Consider the following 13,704-nt stretch of genomic DNA (forward strand, 5'->3'; position numbering starts at 1 on the left):
GGGGCAGGGAGGAAAAGTGTCTGCTCCTTAGCCTTTTTCAGGTTGTTGTCTTGATAGCCAACTGAAGCCATGAGATGTTGGAACTGAGGAACTGCCTGCAATTAGTATTAAGCCCTTGACCAATCCAATTTTATCTCACATTCCAGATGGTTCGAAGCAAAACAGCAGAGAGGCTACAGGCAGGACAAACTCCCTCCTGCTCCATGACTTAGAAACTGGGCTTTGTGTAGAAGTAGCAATAACAGAGATCATAGAACAGCCACTCTGTAGAGTAACGTGACCGAGCAAGGAGCTGGGGCACTCTGAACCCTAAGCACAAGACCCTTCTTCAAAGGGTGTTCTGCCAGTTGTATGCTGTTGTGAAAAATATGCATGGAACACGTATACACCCCTGCACCAAGCAGGCATATAAAGATAGCTAGGCATGCGTTTAAGTGCTCAGAATTTTTCAACTCTGCTCCCACGGAAACTAAATAAAGCCAATTCCCCCAACCATCTTTAATATCCACAGAGCATTTAAGACCTTCCATTATGCACATTTCTCAATGCTTTCTCACTCAGACACTGCTACACTGACTGAAACAAGCGCATCATCTTTTCCACAGTACAAGACTGAAAGATGAGGACTGCAGAATCCTCACTTGCACACACAAGTGAGGGGTGTTTTCCTGCCCTGTAAAATGCCTGCTACTATTAAGGAGGAGAGAGAATACACTTTGAAGAGGCTGGACCAATTCCCAAAACTGGAGCAGTAGCTACAATTAGAGCAAAAGGATGGTTGATGATTGTAAAGCAGTAAGAATCACTTTATTAACTCTGAGGTATTGTCACTAGAAAAGGTCACTGACTCACACACAGAAACAGTCAGCTTAGATAAGAGGTTGCCATTGGGGCTTGCTGCTTGTTTTTAAGATCATAGTTCAGAACACATACAGCATATTTAGTTTCCAAAGACACTCGACTTAGTTTTGCCAATCTGTTCTATCAAGATGAGACAGCCAGCTGTCATTAAAATGAAACAGCTCTCATTCTGCTTCTCTAAAGTAACTATTGATCGCCTGTGGATAACCAATCTTGTTTAAGATACCTCCAACCAACTCTAAATATCAAAAACAATCAAATGCAATTTGACTTCTTTCACTTTCTTGCTTGTGAGAAGAAAGGAACAGGCCAAAAAAGTCACAAGTTGTCATAGCCAAAGCACTTATCAGGTCTGTAAGGTTAAAGACTAAGTAGTACACCATCGTTAATGGCTTGCCTTGCAACCACTGCTGAAAGAGAGTCCATATGGACCAACAACTATTGCCTTATAACCTACTTTCGGGAAGAGTAACAGCTAGGCAATAACTATAATGAGGAACTCTCAAATCTCTTCTTACTGTGTTTCAGTTTCAGCAAAGCTCAATACCCTAGCCAGACTGAGAATCACCCCCAAAAGAGGAAGAAGATGGAAGGCAGTATGCAAGCTGTTACAGTAACACCATACTTACTCCATGCAACAACTTCACAGATTGCTAAAAAAACCCCACCACCGTAAGCAAGGTGAAAGCCAGAATATAGTATCTTTTTTCTTCAAGAGAGAGAAGACAACTGCAAGGCTTTGGTCTCAGCAAACATGAAAAAACACCCTTATATACAGCACGTAGCAACAGAACGGCAGAAGTTTTGCTGCCTATTCCTGGAGCAGCTGCATGACACTTATTGTAAAGCTCCTGAGGAAGACTGACCATAGCTGCTTTCCATCTTTCAGGTATTCTTAATTATAATTCCATTACAGAAAGAGTAGACAAAGAACCAGGAATAGACATCTTAGAGTTAAGAAAATCTCCATATAGGCTCCTACCAAACAGAAAAGCTTCACAGAAAAGTTAGTGCTTATCTATGTAAAAAACCAGAATGTTCTTTTCATTCAGTCTCATAATATTTATGAAAATACTACATTCATTGTCAGCATCTACCTACATTGCAGTTTCACTTACTTTTAAGCGTAGAGTGTGTTCAAGGCCTACTTCATTAGCTGAAAGCCGTAGATCAACATCAACAGGATAGGGTAAGCATGCCGCATCAGTTTCCAGTATCACTGGGCTCTGTGGGTCCTTAAAGTTAACATTTTCAGCCTGAGCAGTATTAGGAAGCTCATGATCATCTTTGTCCTGTGCTGGAATGGATTCATATTCATGTTTTTGTCTCATTTCCTCTTCAATTTCATCAGTGCTTAATCCTAAAGCTTGATTTACAGACCGTGCCAACGATGAATCCAAGTGTCCTGCACTAGCTAGTGTTTCTAAAAGCAGTTTAATGAGGCCATGTGTGTCAGTAACAGCAGGGTCGGATACATCTTGCTGCCTCAAGTCAGTGTCATGTCCAACAAGACCAGTATTAACTGAAAAACCAGAGTGTGGCGAATCCGAGGTTCTGCCCCCTTAGAGTAGGGGGAGGAGGGGAAAAGTAATCCATTACTAAGTTTTGAAATAAAAGCAAAACCAGATACAGCCGCCCCCCCGCCCCAACCCTGCCACATACCCAGTCTCACTCTTTAGCATTAATTCATACAGTACACATACATTTATTAACAAAAATTTTTTAAACAGGTAGATGTTGATAATAGGGCAGTTTCTAAAGTAGATAGTAATTATTTATCTGGGGGAGACTATTTTTTAGGTCACTCAATACCACACTATTTTATGTTTTAATAGAAGTCACATACTATGATTTATTTATTTTACGGAAACCTTGTAAAATTCTCCATTGCTTGTTGAGAGAAAAAGATTCATTTGAGAAAAATATTTACTCCTCTCCGTCCTATCAGTTTTGTTCCAGAAGCTGATGAGTTTTTTACTGCTTAACCTCTTAAGTTATCTTAGACTAAGCATAATTCTAAAACTTTACCATGCTTATTTATACTAAATGTAACTTTAGAACAGGGTTATTATTCTTCTGCTTATCCCCTTGGATAAGTAAATACCACACCTCTTTTTTATTCTTGGGAAGAGCCTGGCCAAGGAACTACTTCAAGTATCTGATGAACCCCTAACTCATTTATCATATACGGAAATATGGAATTGTTTAAGTGCTGTAGATAATTTCATGCACAGAATAATTCAATCTGACTACTATTAGGTTGTTTCCTTTGTCCCACTATACACATTACTGGCTATTTCAAAACTTAACTGTGCTCATGCTTAGAAGTTTAATTCTCCCCTTCAATCTAAATTTATTAGGTATTATATAGGGTATTGGAGCCATAAAGAATTACAGCAATGCCTAAAGTCAACTCTGCAAAAGACATTATGATATCAAGTCTGTTTAGTACTCTATATTAAAAAGTCTTTGGACAGTTCCACAGCTAAGCAAACTCTTTGGAAGTCTGCCTTCTTTCCAAAGAGGCAGAATAAAAGCAGCTTCTGTGACAACTCTTGTTAACTTGTCTCCTAGAAAGATGCAACCTTCATAAAAATAAGCTTCATCTCTATTGATAGATCTGAGGCCAATGTTTAAATGAATCACCATGCATTAAAATATCCACAGTATGCAAAAAATATTCAATCTACAAAGATTAAAATGTTAAGTATGCTTTGAATTACAACGTTTAAAGAGGAACTCTAAACAAAGACTTTCTTACCTTCATACTGACAACTATTCTCCGAAGATTCACTCATTTTTAAGTATTTCCGCAAATTTTCAGACTGTTTATCCAGCTTCCTTTTCAGACCGCTTTTATTTCTAAGGTCTTCGGAATCAGAATCTCCACCTACATTTTTTTTCCTACACTGGATTAAGTTAATAAGTTCTTTGAGTTTATCAGGATCATAATCTCCAGAATGAGGCAGTTTTCGCTTGGCAGCAGTAGCTTCATATTTTGCACGGATTCTTTTCCCACTTTTTGCGTTGGCAAAATCTGAGTCTTCTTCTGTGGCTTCATAATCTGAGATGGGACTGAACTGTTGAAGTTTCCGATTTCCCTCCATCAATTCCTTAGCTCTAGAAACAGGTAGTTGATATGCCTCACAACCAAAAATATAGTTTTGCAAGGAGCTGTCAATATGAGATTTATTTTTTGGAGCAGAATAAAGAAATTTTTTGTCATCCAACCGTGATTCATACCGATATAATACAAATTCTCTATATTTTCCAGAGCCACTACAGCATCTTTTCAAATACTCATTTATATACTTTTCCACAACAGCATTGAAATCTGCAGTAGCGTCTTTACGAGATTGGATTAAAGCAAAATGTAGAGACTGAATAAACTTTGTGAATTCTGGAATGATTTCCTGATTTTCGTGCAAAACCATGGTAGTTGCATTTTTCTGTGTTCCAAATGGAACACTTTTTTGTGCTGCCATAGGAGAAAAGGGAATTGACAATTAAAATCAAATCATAAAGCTATAAATAAATGATGACTAGTTAGCAATATTCTGTATTATACATATTTGGTGAAACACAGTTCGGAATGACTGCGGAGAAATAACCCAAAAGCCAGGAAAGTCATTTTTTTGTGAAGTAACCAGCTTTAGAGCCTACTTAAAAGTCAACCTACTCATAGTCACAATGAACTGCTCATTTTTGTAATTTTGTGGTAACTTGTATCCTAGATACACGTATCATTTCCAATTTAAACCACTTTACTGACCCTTCTAGGAGAAGGCCACTTCAAAGGCTCACTAAGGTTTACTAAAAGCAGCCTAACAGCTCCCTGCAAGAAACAGGGGAGGCATTACTCCTTCCTGTGCAGTCCCAATGCATTCATTGTGCTGCTTTGAAGCTCACTGGACCCTTATAAAATGATTCAGCTTACTAAGCCAGCAGAAACCTGTACAGTTTTTTCCATTCCTTTGCAAAGCAATACAACTCACTAAATCAAAGAGATGCAATAGGAGTATGTGCCAAGAGCAGGATTTCCCTGTCTTAGGAAGCTATCAGGTCCTTTAACCACATACTTGAAAGAGCAGCTCAAGGAAGCTCCAAGTTACATCCTTTTTTAATTTTATTTATTTATTCACACTCTTCCTCCCTTCCAATCAGGACTAAAAAAGTTTTCTCCATTGAACCATTTAAGCACCCTGAAGACTCAAACCAGTGATTAACCTTGCGTTTGACAGAAACTGGAGTTCGCAAGTCTCTGAAATGTCACAGCAGCAAGAACTGGAGTATTTTTAGGGAACTGCCACGAACACACTTTAAATGTCATCTTATAACCTATTTCCTCTTACCCAATCTATAACTGACTGAATTTTCACAATTGTTACTTAAATAAGAAAAATGTAAGGGGTTTATTAAAATAAGAAATATAGAGGTAAGGATCTAGGAAGCTGCCAAGACTTAGGACAAGTACTTCTTTGTAAAAGTTAAATGCCTGGAAAGAGCTATGTTTTGTCAATATAATTTCTAACTCACAGCAGGCCAAAAAGGACTGCATTCTGCTGCTAGTACTACTTATTGCAAATTCAGCTGTAAAAGATTAACTTCAAAGTCTCATCCCAAAGCATTACAGTTCTTCTAAAGCCAAGTCCTTTCGGTCATCTTTTATTACCTGGTTGTTCAACGTGTTCTTTGCTCATTGCATATCCCAATGCAAAAAAAAAAAAAAAATAATTACCGGTACATTAAAGACTTTCAGATGTTTTGTCTTTAATGTTTTGATGGTTAAAGAAAGCCCTCAAACCTCTGAAGTGCAATGTTATGACTAATGCATAGATCTCTTGGAATACTGACACTTAGCCACTTAGCTCTACTAGAATATACAATCAAGAAATTTGAACGAAGTTTTACTTTCTCAAATATGAACAACTGAACCTAAAATATGTAGTGAGAGAATTACTTTTGTGAAGAAATCAACACTTTTTGAACCATGACCATAACCACTGCAAATTGTTATTCCTAGTTTACACTGCCAGGCTGTAACACCACAAAGTCTTCAACTGACTATAAACGACTTTCAAATAAGCACAGACACAACACTCTCAACAGTGAACAAACTTACTTGAGCTCATTATACCTCTAGGTTCTGGAAACAGAAACAATGCATGTAGCATGCGGGCCCGTCCAGTTTGGTGGTCTAGAACATAAGAAAATAAAAATAGTTGAGGAGACCACTATGGAAAAAAAACGAAAACCAGCTCAAAACCAAAAAAAGCCAGAGTACGCATACCATAAGGAGACATCATTTGCCAAGGAGAAAGAAGAAAAAGAAATCCTCTGTCCAGGAGTGGTTTCACCAGGGCCTGTTTTCAAGCAAAAAAAGTATACCGTTTCAAACAATCAAAGACATTTGCTCACTACAAATACTCTCACTGTCTGTAAGCTAAATTCCATCATGAGCAGAGAAGTGCCCTGATGCAATACTTAAGAATATGCCAGCTAAGGAATTCCAGCAAGATCATGGATAATTACTAGTTAGTAAGATTATTTTTAAAAACAGGATTAGTCAAATCTGTTGCACTCACAAGTTTCTCCTTCTCTAGTTTTTGAAGTAAACCCTCCAAGTGACTACCAGAACGGGACTTCTCCACAACTTCATAAAGGCTACAGTACATGCCATTCTTCAAGACTGATATGACACAAGGGTATAAAGAGAAGATAAGGAAAAGAAGAAACAAAATTGTAATTCAGAAAACATTTTAAAATTCTGAACTTAAAAAAATTAAGCTAGAACTATTTACCTTCTTTTGCTCCTAGGTAAGTTTCTTTATAGAACAATGCTGGTGAAATTTTTTTCTTCAATTGATCAATGCTCACAACTTTTTCAACCTCAAGCTTCTCAGGACTGGACATGAAGGGTGGGGGTAGGGAGAAAAAAAAAAGATAAAGATGTCTTTTTCCCACCCATAGTCCTACCCTCATTCACCAAATAAGAACTACTATATACATGCTCTTAAAAATCAGTTCCTTGGACGTATCTTGTGAGCCGCTGGTGGTTATTCCTGCAAAGGACTGTGTGTCACCTCAAAGGAAAAAAAAAAAAAAAAAAGAAAGAAAAAGAAAAGAGCACAAAACCACAAACCAACCAACAAAACACCAAACAAAAAGATGCTGACAGAGTTGTGTACATGAACTAAAAGCAGCTCTAGACACACACGACTCAAGAGTCTAGTTTGACATATTTAAAGCGCCTAGTCAATACGTACTTTAGATTTTCATCTGAATACATCCAAAATTCACCAGTCTCTAGTAGAAAGAGTTTTAACACAGCAATATTTAAAACTTATTGTTTAAATGGTAATACTCACAGCTTGCATGGAAGGAAAGGACGTGCTGCTGATTTCAAGGAAACATGGCACAAAAGTTTGCCTTTATTCCAAAGCTGTCCCCTCCATAATGTATAGTTAAACTTATCTAAATTAAGATGGAGAAAGAAAGACTAAGTGAAACCACTTACTAGGTGGGACTGAAAGGAAATGGCAGTAAAGAGGCTGCCAAATCTCCAAAAGCAGCTTAAGGAAAATTTCATACTAATACCAGACCAGACAATAGTATGTTAAATAATAAGTTAAAAGTAACAGAAAGGGTGTTTACAATCCTATCTTGTTTTGACCTGCTCTGAGTAAAGGCGGTTGATATGTTATCTGTACCTGTCTATATAAGCACACCTTGATGCTAACATCTGTGGAACAATATCCTCTTTCTTTACCTTAACTGTTAACCACTTTCATACATATTAGTATTTTTGCTGAATGAGGTCCAAAAGCAAAGCAAGACAGAGGATCGTATTATTTGAAGTGCCACTGAATAGGAGATTTGGGAACAGAAGATAAATTCTTACTACACTATACATAGAAAAAGAGGGGAAAAAAGACTTTGATTTTGTCGAGTTCTGGTTTGTTCTAGTAAAACAAGATAAATATTAAGGTGTCTGTTCAATCATCCAATATCAGGAAGAGATGCCTGCAATCAGTATGGTACAGGATAAAACTCAGGTATACAGTCAGCATAACTAAGCTGGTTAAAGAAATAAAACTACGTGGGGAAAAAAGTCCAAAACCTTCCATGTCTATATCATAAAAGCAATAAATTTAAATTCATTCTTACCTGTACTCCTATCTGTATTGAAGCTGTTTGATCTAATGAAAAAAGACAGAATTACCAGATTGAGACAGAAACTTGTGGCTACTAAATTTTACAGTAAGGATACTTCATCAGTCTAACAAAAAAGAAAAACTGATAATTCGCGCTCTAACCTCAAGCTATCACTGCTGCAGCATCTTGTGCTATTTTAGCTATCCTGATAAATATTTTAAGCACTACATAGTACAGTCCTCACATCTGGATGCCTTCCTATCAGCATAGGTTATCATATTGTATCTGTAATCAACTGACTATTTAGACATTCTCTCCACAAGCAGTAAGATGGCACCAGTGAAGAGTTTGGTGACAAAGTATACAGAATATTTTATTAGAATACCAAGCAAGATAATGCTGTGAACATTTTTACGATGTGAATTTCCTCAGTTAAGCAAAAAAACCCACTATACATGGGTTCCACCTAGGCGCAAGGTGAGTAGCTGAAAATAGCAACAGAACTGGTTCGTACAGGGACCAGCCTGCTGCATAAAACCAGTTTTCACAGAATCACATAATTGATTAGGTTGGAAGAGACCTCTGGGATCACTGAGTCCAACCTTTGCCCTAACACCACGTCAACTACACCATGGCACTAAATGCCACGTCATCTTTTCTTAAAACAACTCCAGGGATGGTGACTCCCCCACCTCCCTGGGCAGCCCATTTCAATGCCTAATGAACCCTTCTGTGAAGAAGTGTCTCCTCATTTCTAGACTGAACTTCCCCTGGTGCAGTTTCAGACTATGCCCTCTTGTCCTGTCACTGGCTGCCTGGGAGAAGAGCCGACCCCCACCTCGCTACAGCCTCCTTTCAGGTAGTTGTAGAGAGTGGTAAGGTCTCCCCTCAGCCTCCTTTTCTCCAGGCTAAACAACAGGCTTTTGTCACCTCTTGCTTTGCTTTAGAAGTATTTATTATGCTAAGTCCCTCTGACCTGTCCATTCATTTCAGCACTGTTCATCTAAATTAATTCTAACTTGCTCCCAAGGGCTATGAATTCTTCATGTTACATGCAGTCTTTCCAGAACTCATTTCCTAGCTTACCTCGGTGGGGGCAAGAATTTTGGTACTTGCACCATTTCATCTTTATAAGTAAACGAAACAACAGCATAAGGACAAACATGTCTTGGTCTTCGCCTTATCTCATCAAAGCCATATTCATAAAAATAGTACTAGAAAACGAAGTGAACACAATGTTAAATTAGAAGTCTGGTAAACTGTATTTTGCAAATATACTAACAATTCATGACCTTTCTTCACTGAAAGGTGTACTTCTGTTTCACAGGAATAGCTTACAAAATATACTTCATGAATAATTATTTAAATAAACAAAGGGAGTTTGTTTGAAACCCATTATGCCAAACATTAACTGGTATATAAAACAAGTTATAAGTTACTATAATAAGTCACATTATATTCCTTTTACCAACAGCCTATTTCCTCAAAAGCTGATACCTAAAACAAGGAAGCTTTTAAGTGCCATTCTCATATGTACTTTATCATACAATCAATTAAGGTAATTTGTTCACCTTCTCCCTCCTTTATCAAGCACTAACAGCATGGACACTACTTCAGGAGCGCATCAAGAAGGATCTAGCCATCTTATTCAGTGTCCAGCTCTGATTTACGGAAGTCAAAAGAAGTTGTAATACTGAAGAGAATGCTTTCAACTAAGTATCCTGAAATCTATGGACTTGATGGAATAATCTGACTGCAACAGATTACTGCAGTAACAGAGATGGAACAGCTGGAGGAACACAAATGCTTGGAACTGATTCCATTCTCTCCTCCCTCAGCATCTCCAAACCTGAGAAACTGGCAACGGAAATAAAAGAAAGAAAGAAAGGGAAAAAAAAAAAAAGAAAATAAAAATGCTGGGTTTTCCTAGCTATTATTTTCCCTTTTAGGAGTCTCACTTAATGCCCACTAGCCAGTTCTACTTTTACACCTCAGACTCCACATACTATCTCCTCTCCTCCCCAGCCTACATTCCAGTTCCTGTGTACATTCCCTAGCTATCTCCTATTCCACCTACGTCCTGATCTGAAGGAGATCTTCTCTATCAGGTCCAGGTATATATATATGGGAAACAGGAGAGGCTAACATGTTGTTCTGTAATTTCTAATACAGGCATCTGTGGGCTACTGCTAAACACACACCAGACTGCAGCTTTAGAGGACATGCTCAGTATTTGTTAGATCTTACATGATTTTATCTCCATCATTTCAAAAGTTCTGTTTACAAAGTTCTTACATAAGAAGTTGTTAACACATGCCCAACTTTCCTCTACCTGAGTAAGTTCATAGGCTCGGTAAGCCAACAAGGAGGTTACTTTATTTGCATTCTTTGAAACGTGACACTCATGCTTTGGTGTTGGATCTAATGCACTCTTTACAGTCGATTCCATTGCTTTCATACCAATGTGGTCATATATGCTTTTCATTTTTCCCTGTAATAAAGCAGAAGAATTATAAGCATAAGTTTTTTCCTGAAAACTGGCAAATTGCTTCAAGTACCGAAGGAAGTAAGAGCAGGGAAATGAAAGCAGCCCATTAAAAAAGCCACTTAAAGAAGTACAGTATTTTCATACTTTCAAAGAAAACAAGACATTTTTGCCTTTTACAAACATTTATTATGCTTTATTTAAGCTCAATGTCAACATCAGATTTTAAAATCTGGTAGGGCTCTAGTTTCTCTATAAGCAGATAATTGTGTAAATTGTGTAAATGGAAGTTGAGTAAGTTAGGTTAAAACCACCTTTATTTTATCAGTAAGCAATATAATCCTTCAAGAATAAGCGAGATAAATTTACCTTTATTATTTTAAAAACAATCACATCTCCAGTTGCTCCAGCTTCTAGAGGATTAGGCTGTAATAAATCAGCATACCTGGAGATATATACACCTGGGAGGAGTATTAAAAAAAAAAAACACAAACCCACATTATGCTGAATGTTAAAATATTATTAGAAGTTTAAGAAGCATTACATGGGATTAAAACTCAATGTATACCAAACAATAAAGATACAATAAACTTTTTGGAATATGAACAGAGGAGGAGGTAAGGGTATGTTCACAAATTGCAACTTCAAGACAACAGAATAAATGTTTACCTGCACCAACTGCAGTGTGAAACACCACAGCAGAATATGGACACTAGCTCAGTTTGAAAGGAGCACACCCACATTACTGAAAGAGTTGTGACCAAGAGGACAAGCCCTGCCCAAAGGCTATACAAATACTGCTTTCAGGTGTTTTTTTTTTTTTTTTTTCTCCAAACAGCTGAGGTCCTTCTGTACAATGTCCCATTGCACAATGTGGAGATAAGCAGTGAAGGTATGACTGAGAAATAAGGCAGGAAAACACTAGCATCCTCAGCAGTCTTTCATCCAACACTGTTGACAGACATATACTCTTTTGGAATCAAAAATTGACCCTCAAATGGAAAAGTAAAATAATTTCTTTCTTTTCAACACTTCAACCATGACTTCACAGATTTTGAGGCCTCAAACATACACTGTCATTTGTTGGTCTAGCTGTCTGCCTAAGATCACATAACTGTAACTGATCTCAGGTACCCAGAGAAGCATCCATTTTGCTTAGGTTCCACTCATTCCAAGTCTGTATTTAACTGCTTTCATGAATTCCTCCAGAACCTTTACTGGCTAAAACAGTAAAAAATTACATGCTCATATACTTTTGATCTCCCTGCCCACCCCCCCCCCACCCCATCTGTTCTGCTTTCAACATTCATATTGTCACCTCTGTATCGTGTTACTCTTACGGAGGATGACAAAATTATTTCTTAATTTTCTATTTGAAAAGTTTTGCAAAAGGAAATTTGTACCTTGCACTTTCAAACCTCCTGACACTTTGTGACTCTTCCAAGTCTCCAATTTATCTACGCTTTTCTTGGATTTGTGCATTCAAGGACTTTAGTTCTAATCTACATCAATACTAAGCTGAGCTACTGTTTCCATTAGGTATTTCTGAATGCACATACATGCATATATATATATATATATATGTACAAACACAGAGAGGCACACGGCCATAGACTGCATTAGTTCTTTGGCCTCCCTGTTTTACTGGAAAGACACAATATATTGGTTTGACTTAAGCCAAAGTGAGAATTAGGTATTCCCTTTGGGAAAAGAATTTAAATGAACTAGTCAAAAACAGTTATGAAATGTTCTGATGTCAATCTAATTTGCTAAAAGTACCTAGCTGTGATGTTCCTGCAATAAGTGATAGAAAAAGGACTGAAAGTTTACACAACTGCATCACATTATCTCCCAACTCATACTGAATAATACAAGCAGATATAATCAAAACATAGTTACCCATGGAAGGGCTGCCGAGAATTGTTATTTTGGAGTGGCCCACCTGCAGCCCCTTTTCGCATATGCTTTGGATCTGAAGAGAACAGACATTGTTTTAAGCAAGTCTATCAGGAAAGCCAGAATATGAACAGAACAAACAGTGAGAAACAACAATTACAGAATTTTGATTGAGGTAAAAAGGATAACAAAATGAAAACAACCCCGCCCCAAAAACCTTTAAAAACAAAACCACCCAGAGGTAAGACTAGTCTGAATTGCTATATAAACTGTTAAACTACGCAAGTCAAACGCTCAGCATGAAGCAGTTACACAGACTCACCCATATCTGAATTAAAAAAAAAAACAAAACAAAACAAAACAGGCTCCCTATAAACACACTTTATGAACATTACTTGCTTTTAATACACAAAGCAGAAGTAAACCTGCCAAATGATTGAATACTTAAGGAATCCTGGCTCTATAATAGCAGAAAAAGCACAGAAACTCCCTTTCCATCAATTTCATTAAAAATGTATGATCAAGGAAGAGACACAGAGGGTAAGGTCTATTTTCTAATGTACAGGTTATCTTCTCCTTAAAGTAACATCTTCTTGACGCAAAAAAAACCCCAGACCAAAAACCAACTGCAATGAAAACATGTAACATTCCTTTTCAAATAAAATAAAACCAAACACAAAACCAATAAAAGCCCACATGCCATCCAGAAAACCTATCCTTTTATAAATAAAAGAGCCTAAACCAGAGATGTGTAAATGAAGCACCTGAAATAGCAGAGAATAAAGGATTTAAATGGTGATATAGTATCATCTCTTTCCCATCCTTCTACACCTTCCAGTGCTGAATTTTGCAAAAATAACTTAAAGATTAATAAGTGTGTCAATAAAATACTCAGTTAAAAAAAAAAAAAACAAAACAAAACAAAAAACCACCCCCAACTCTTAAACTGAAAAAGAAGAGGAAGGACTTTATACACAGTTTTGTTTTCTTACCTGAGGTCGATCAACCATCAGAAATGCATAGGTTTCAGAAAGCTCCTTTTCTAGGCGACCATCAAATTTCAGCTCTCTGCGTTTTTCTGTGAACTATTATTACAAAAAGCTCTTAATACATGTAGACAGATTACTGCTGTCATATTCAAGTGCCAATGTTTTAAGGCCCCATCTATGTTACCAGATCCAAGTGTACAAAAATAATCAAAACATAATTTGAATGATATTATAGTATGCTAAAATTAAGTTTAAAAAACATTATACTCATGGGAAATATCATTGGCTTAATCTGCCCAAAGATTTCTTTGTTTGTTT

General features: G+C 37.2%; 1 protein-coding gene across 1 annotated transcript in view; it reads right to left on the minus strand.

Moving 5' to 3' along the window:
- The window catches only part of FAM208A (family with sequence similarity 208, member A), a 23,698-nt gene extending 10,222 nt beyond the window's left edge, over positions 1 to 13,476 (minus strand). Inside the window, 13 exon segments of the mRNA XM_009697780.1 lie at positions 1,980 to 2,383; positions 3,623 to 4,329; positions 5,980 to 6,058; positions 6,152 to 6,224; positions 6,447 to 6,550; positions 6,663 to 6,766; positions 7,230 to 7,335; positions 8,029 to 8,060; positions 9,103 to 9,230; positions 10,349 to 10,507; positions 10,871 to 10,962; positions 12,401 to 12,473; positions 13,390 to 13,476. Coding sequence (XP_009696082.1) covers positions 1,980 to 2,383; positions 3,623 to 4,329; positions 5,980 to 6,058; positions 6,152 to 6,224; positions 6,447 to 6,550; positions 6,663 to 6,766; positions 7,230 to 7,335; positions 8,029 to 8,060; positions 9,103 to 9,230; positions 10,349 to 10,507; positions 10,871 to 10,962; positions 12,401 to 12,473; positions 13,390 to 13,407 — 2,079 coding nt within the window. The 5' untranslated portion in view covers positions 13,408 to 13,476.
- Positions 13,477 to 13,704: the final 228 nt, after the last annotated feature.

Source organism: Cariama cristata, unplaced genomic scaffold (genome assembly GCF_000690535.1).
Source record: "Cariama cristata isolate BGI_N322 unplaced genomic scaffold, ASM69053v1 scaffold6050, whole genome shotgun sequence".
NCBI lineage: Eukaryota > Metazoa > Chordata > Aves > Cariamiformes > Cariamidae > Cariama > Cariama cristata.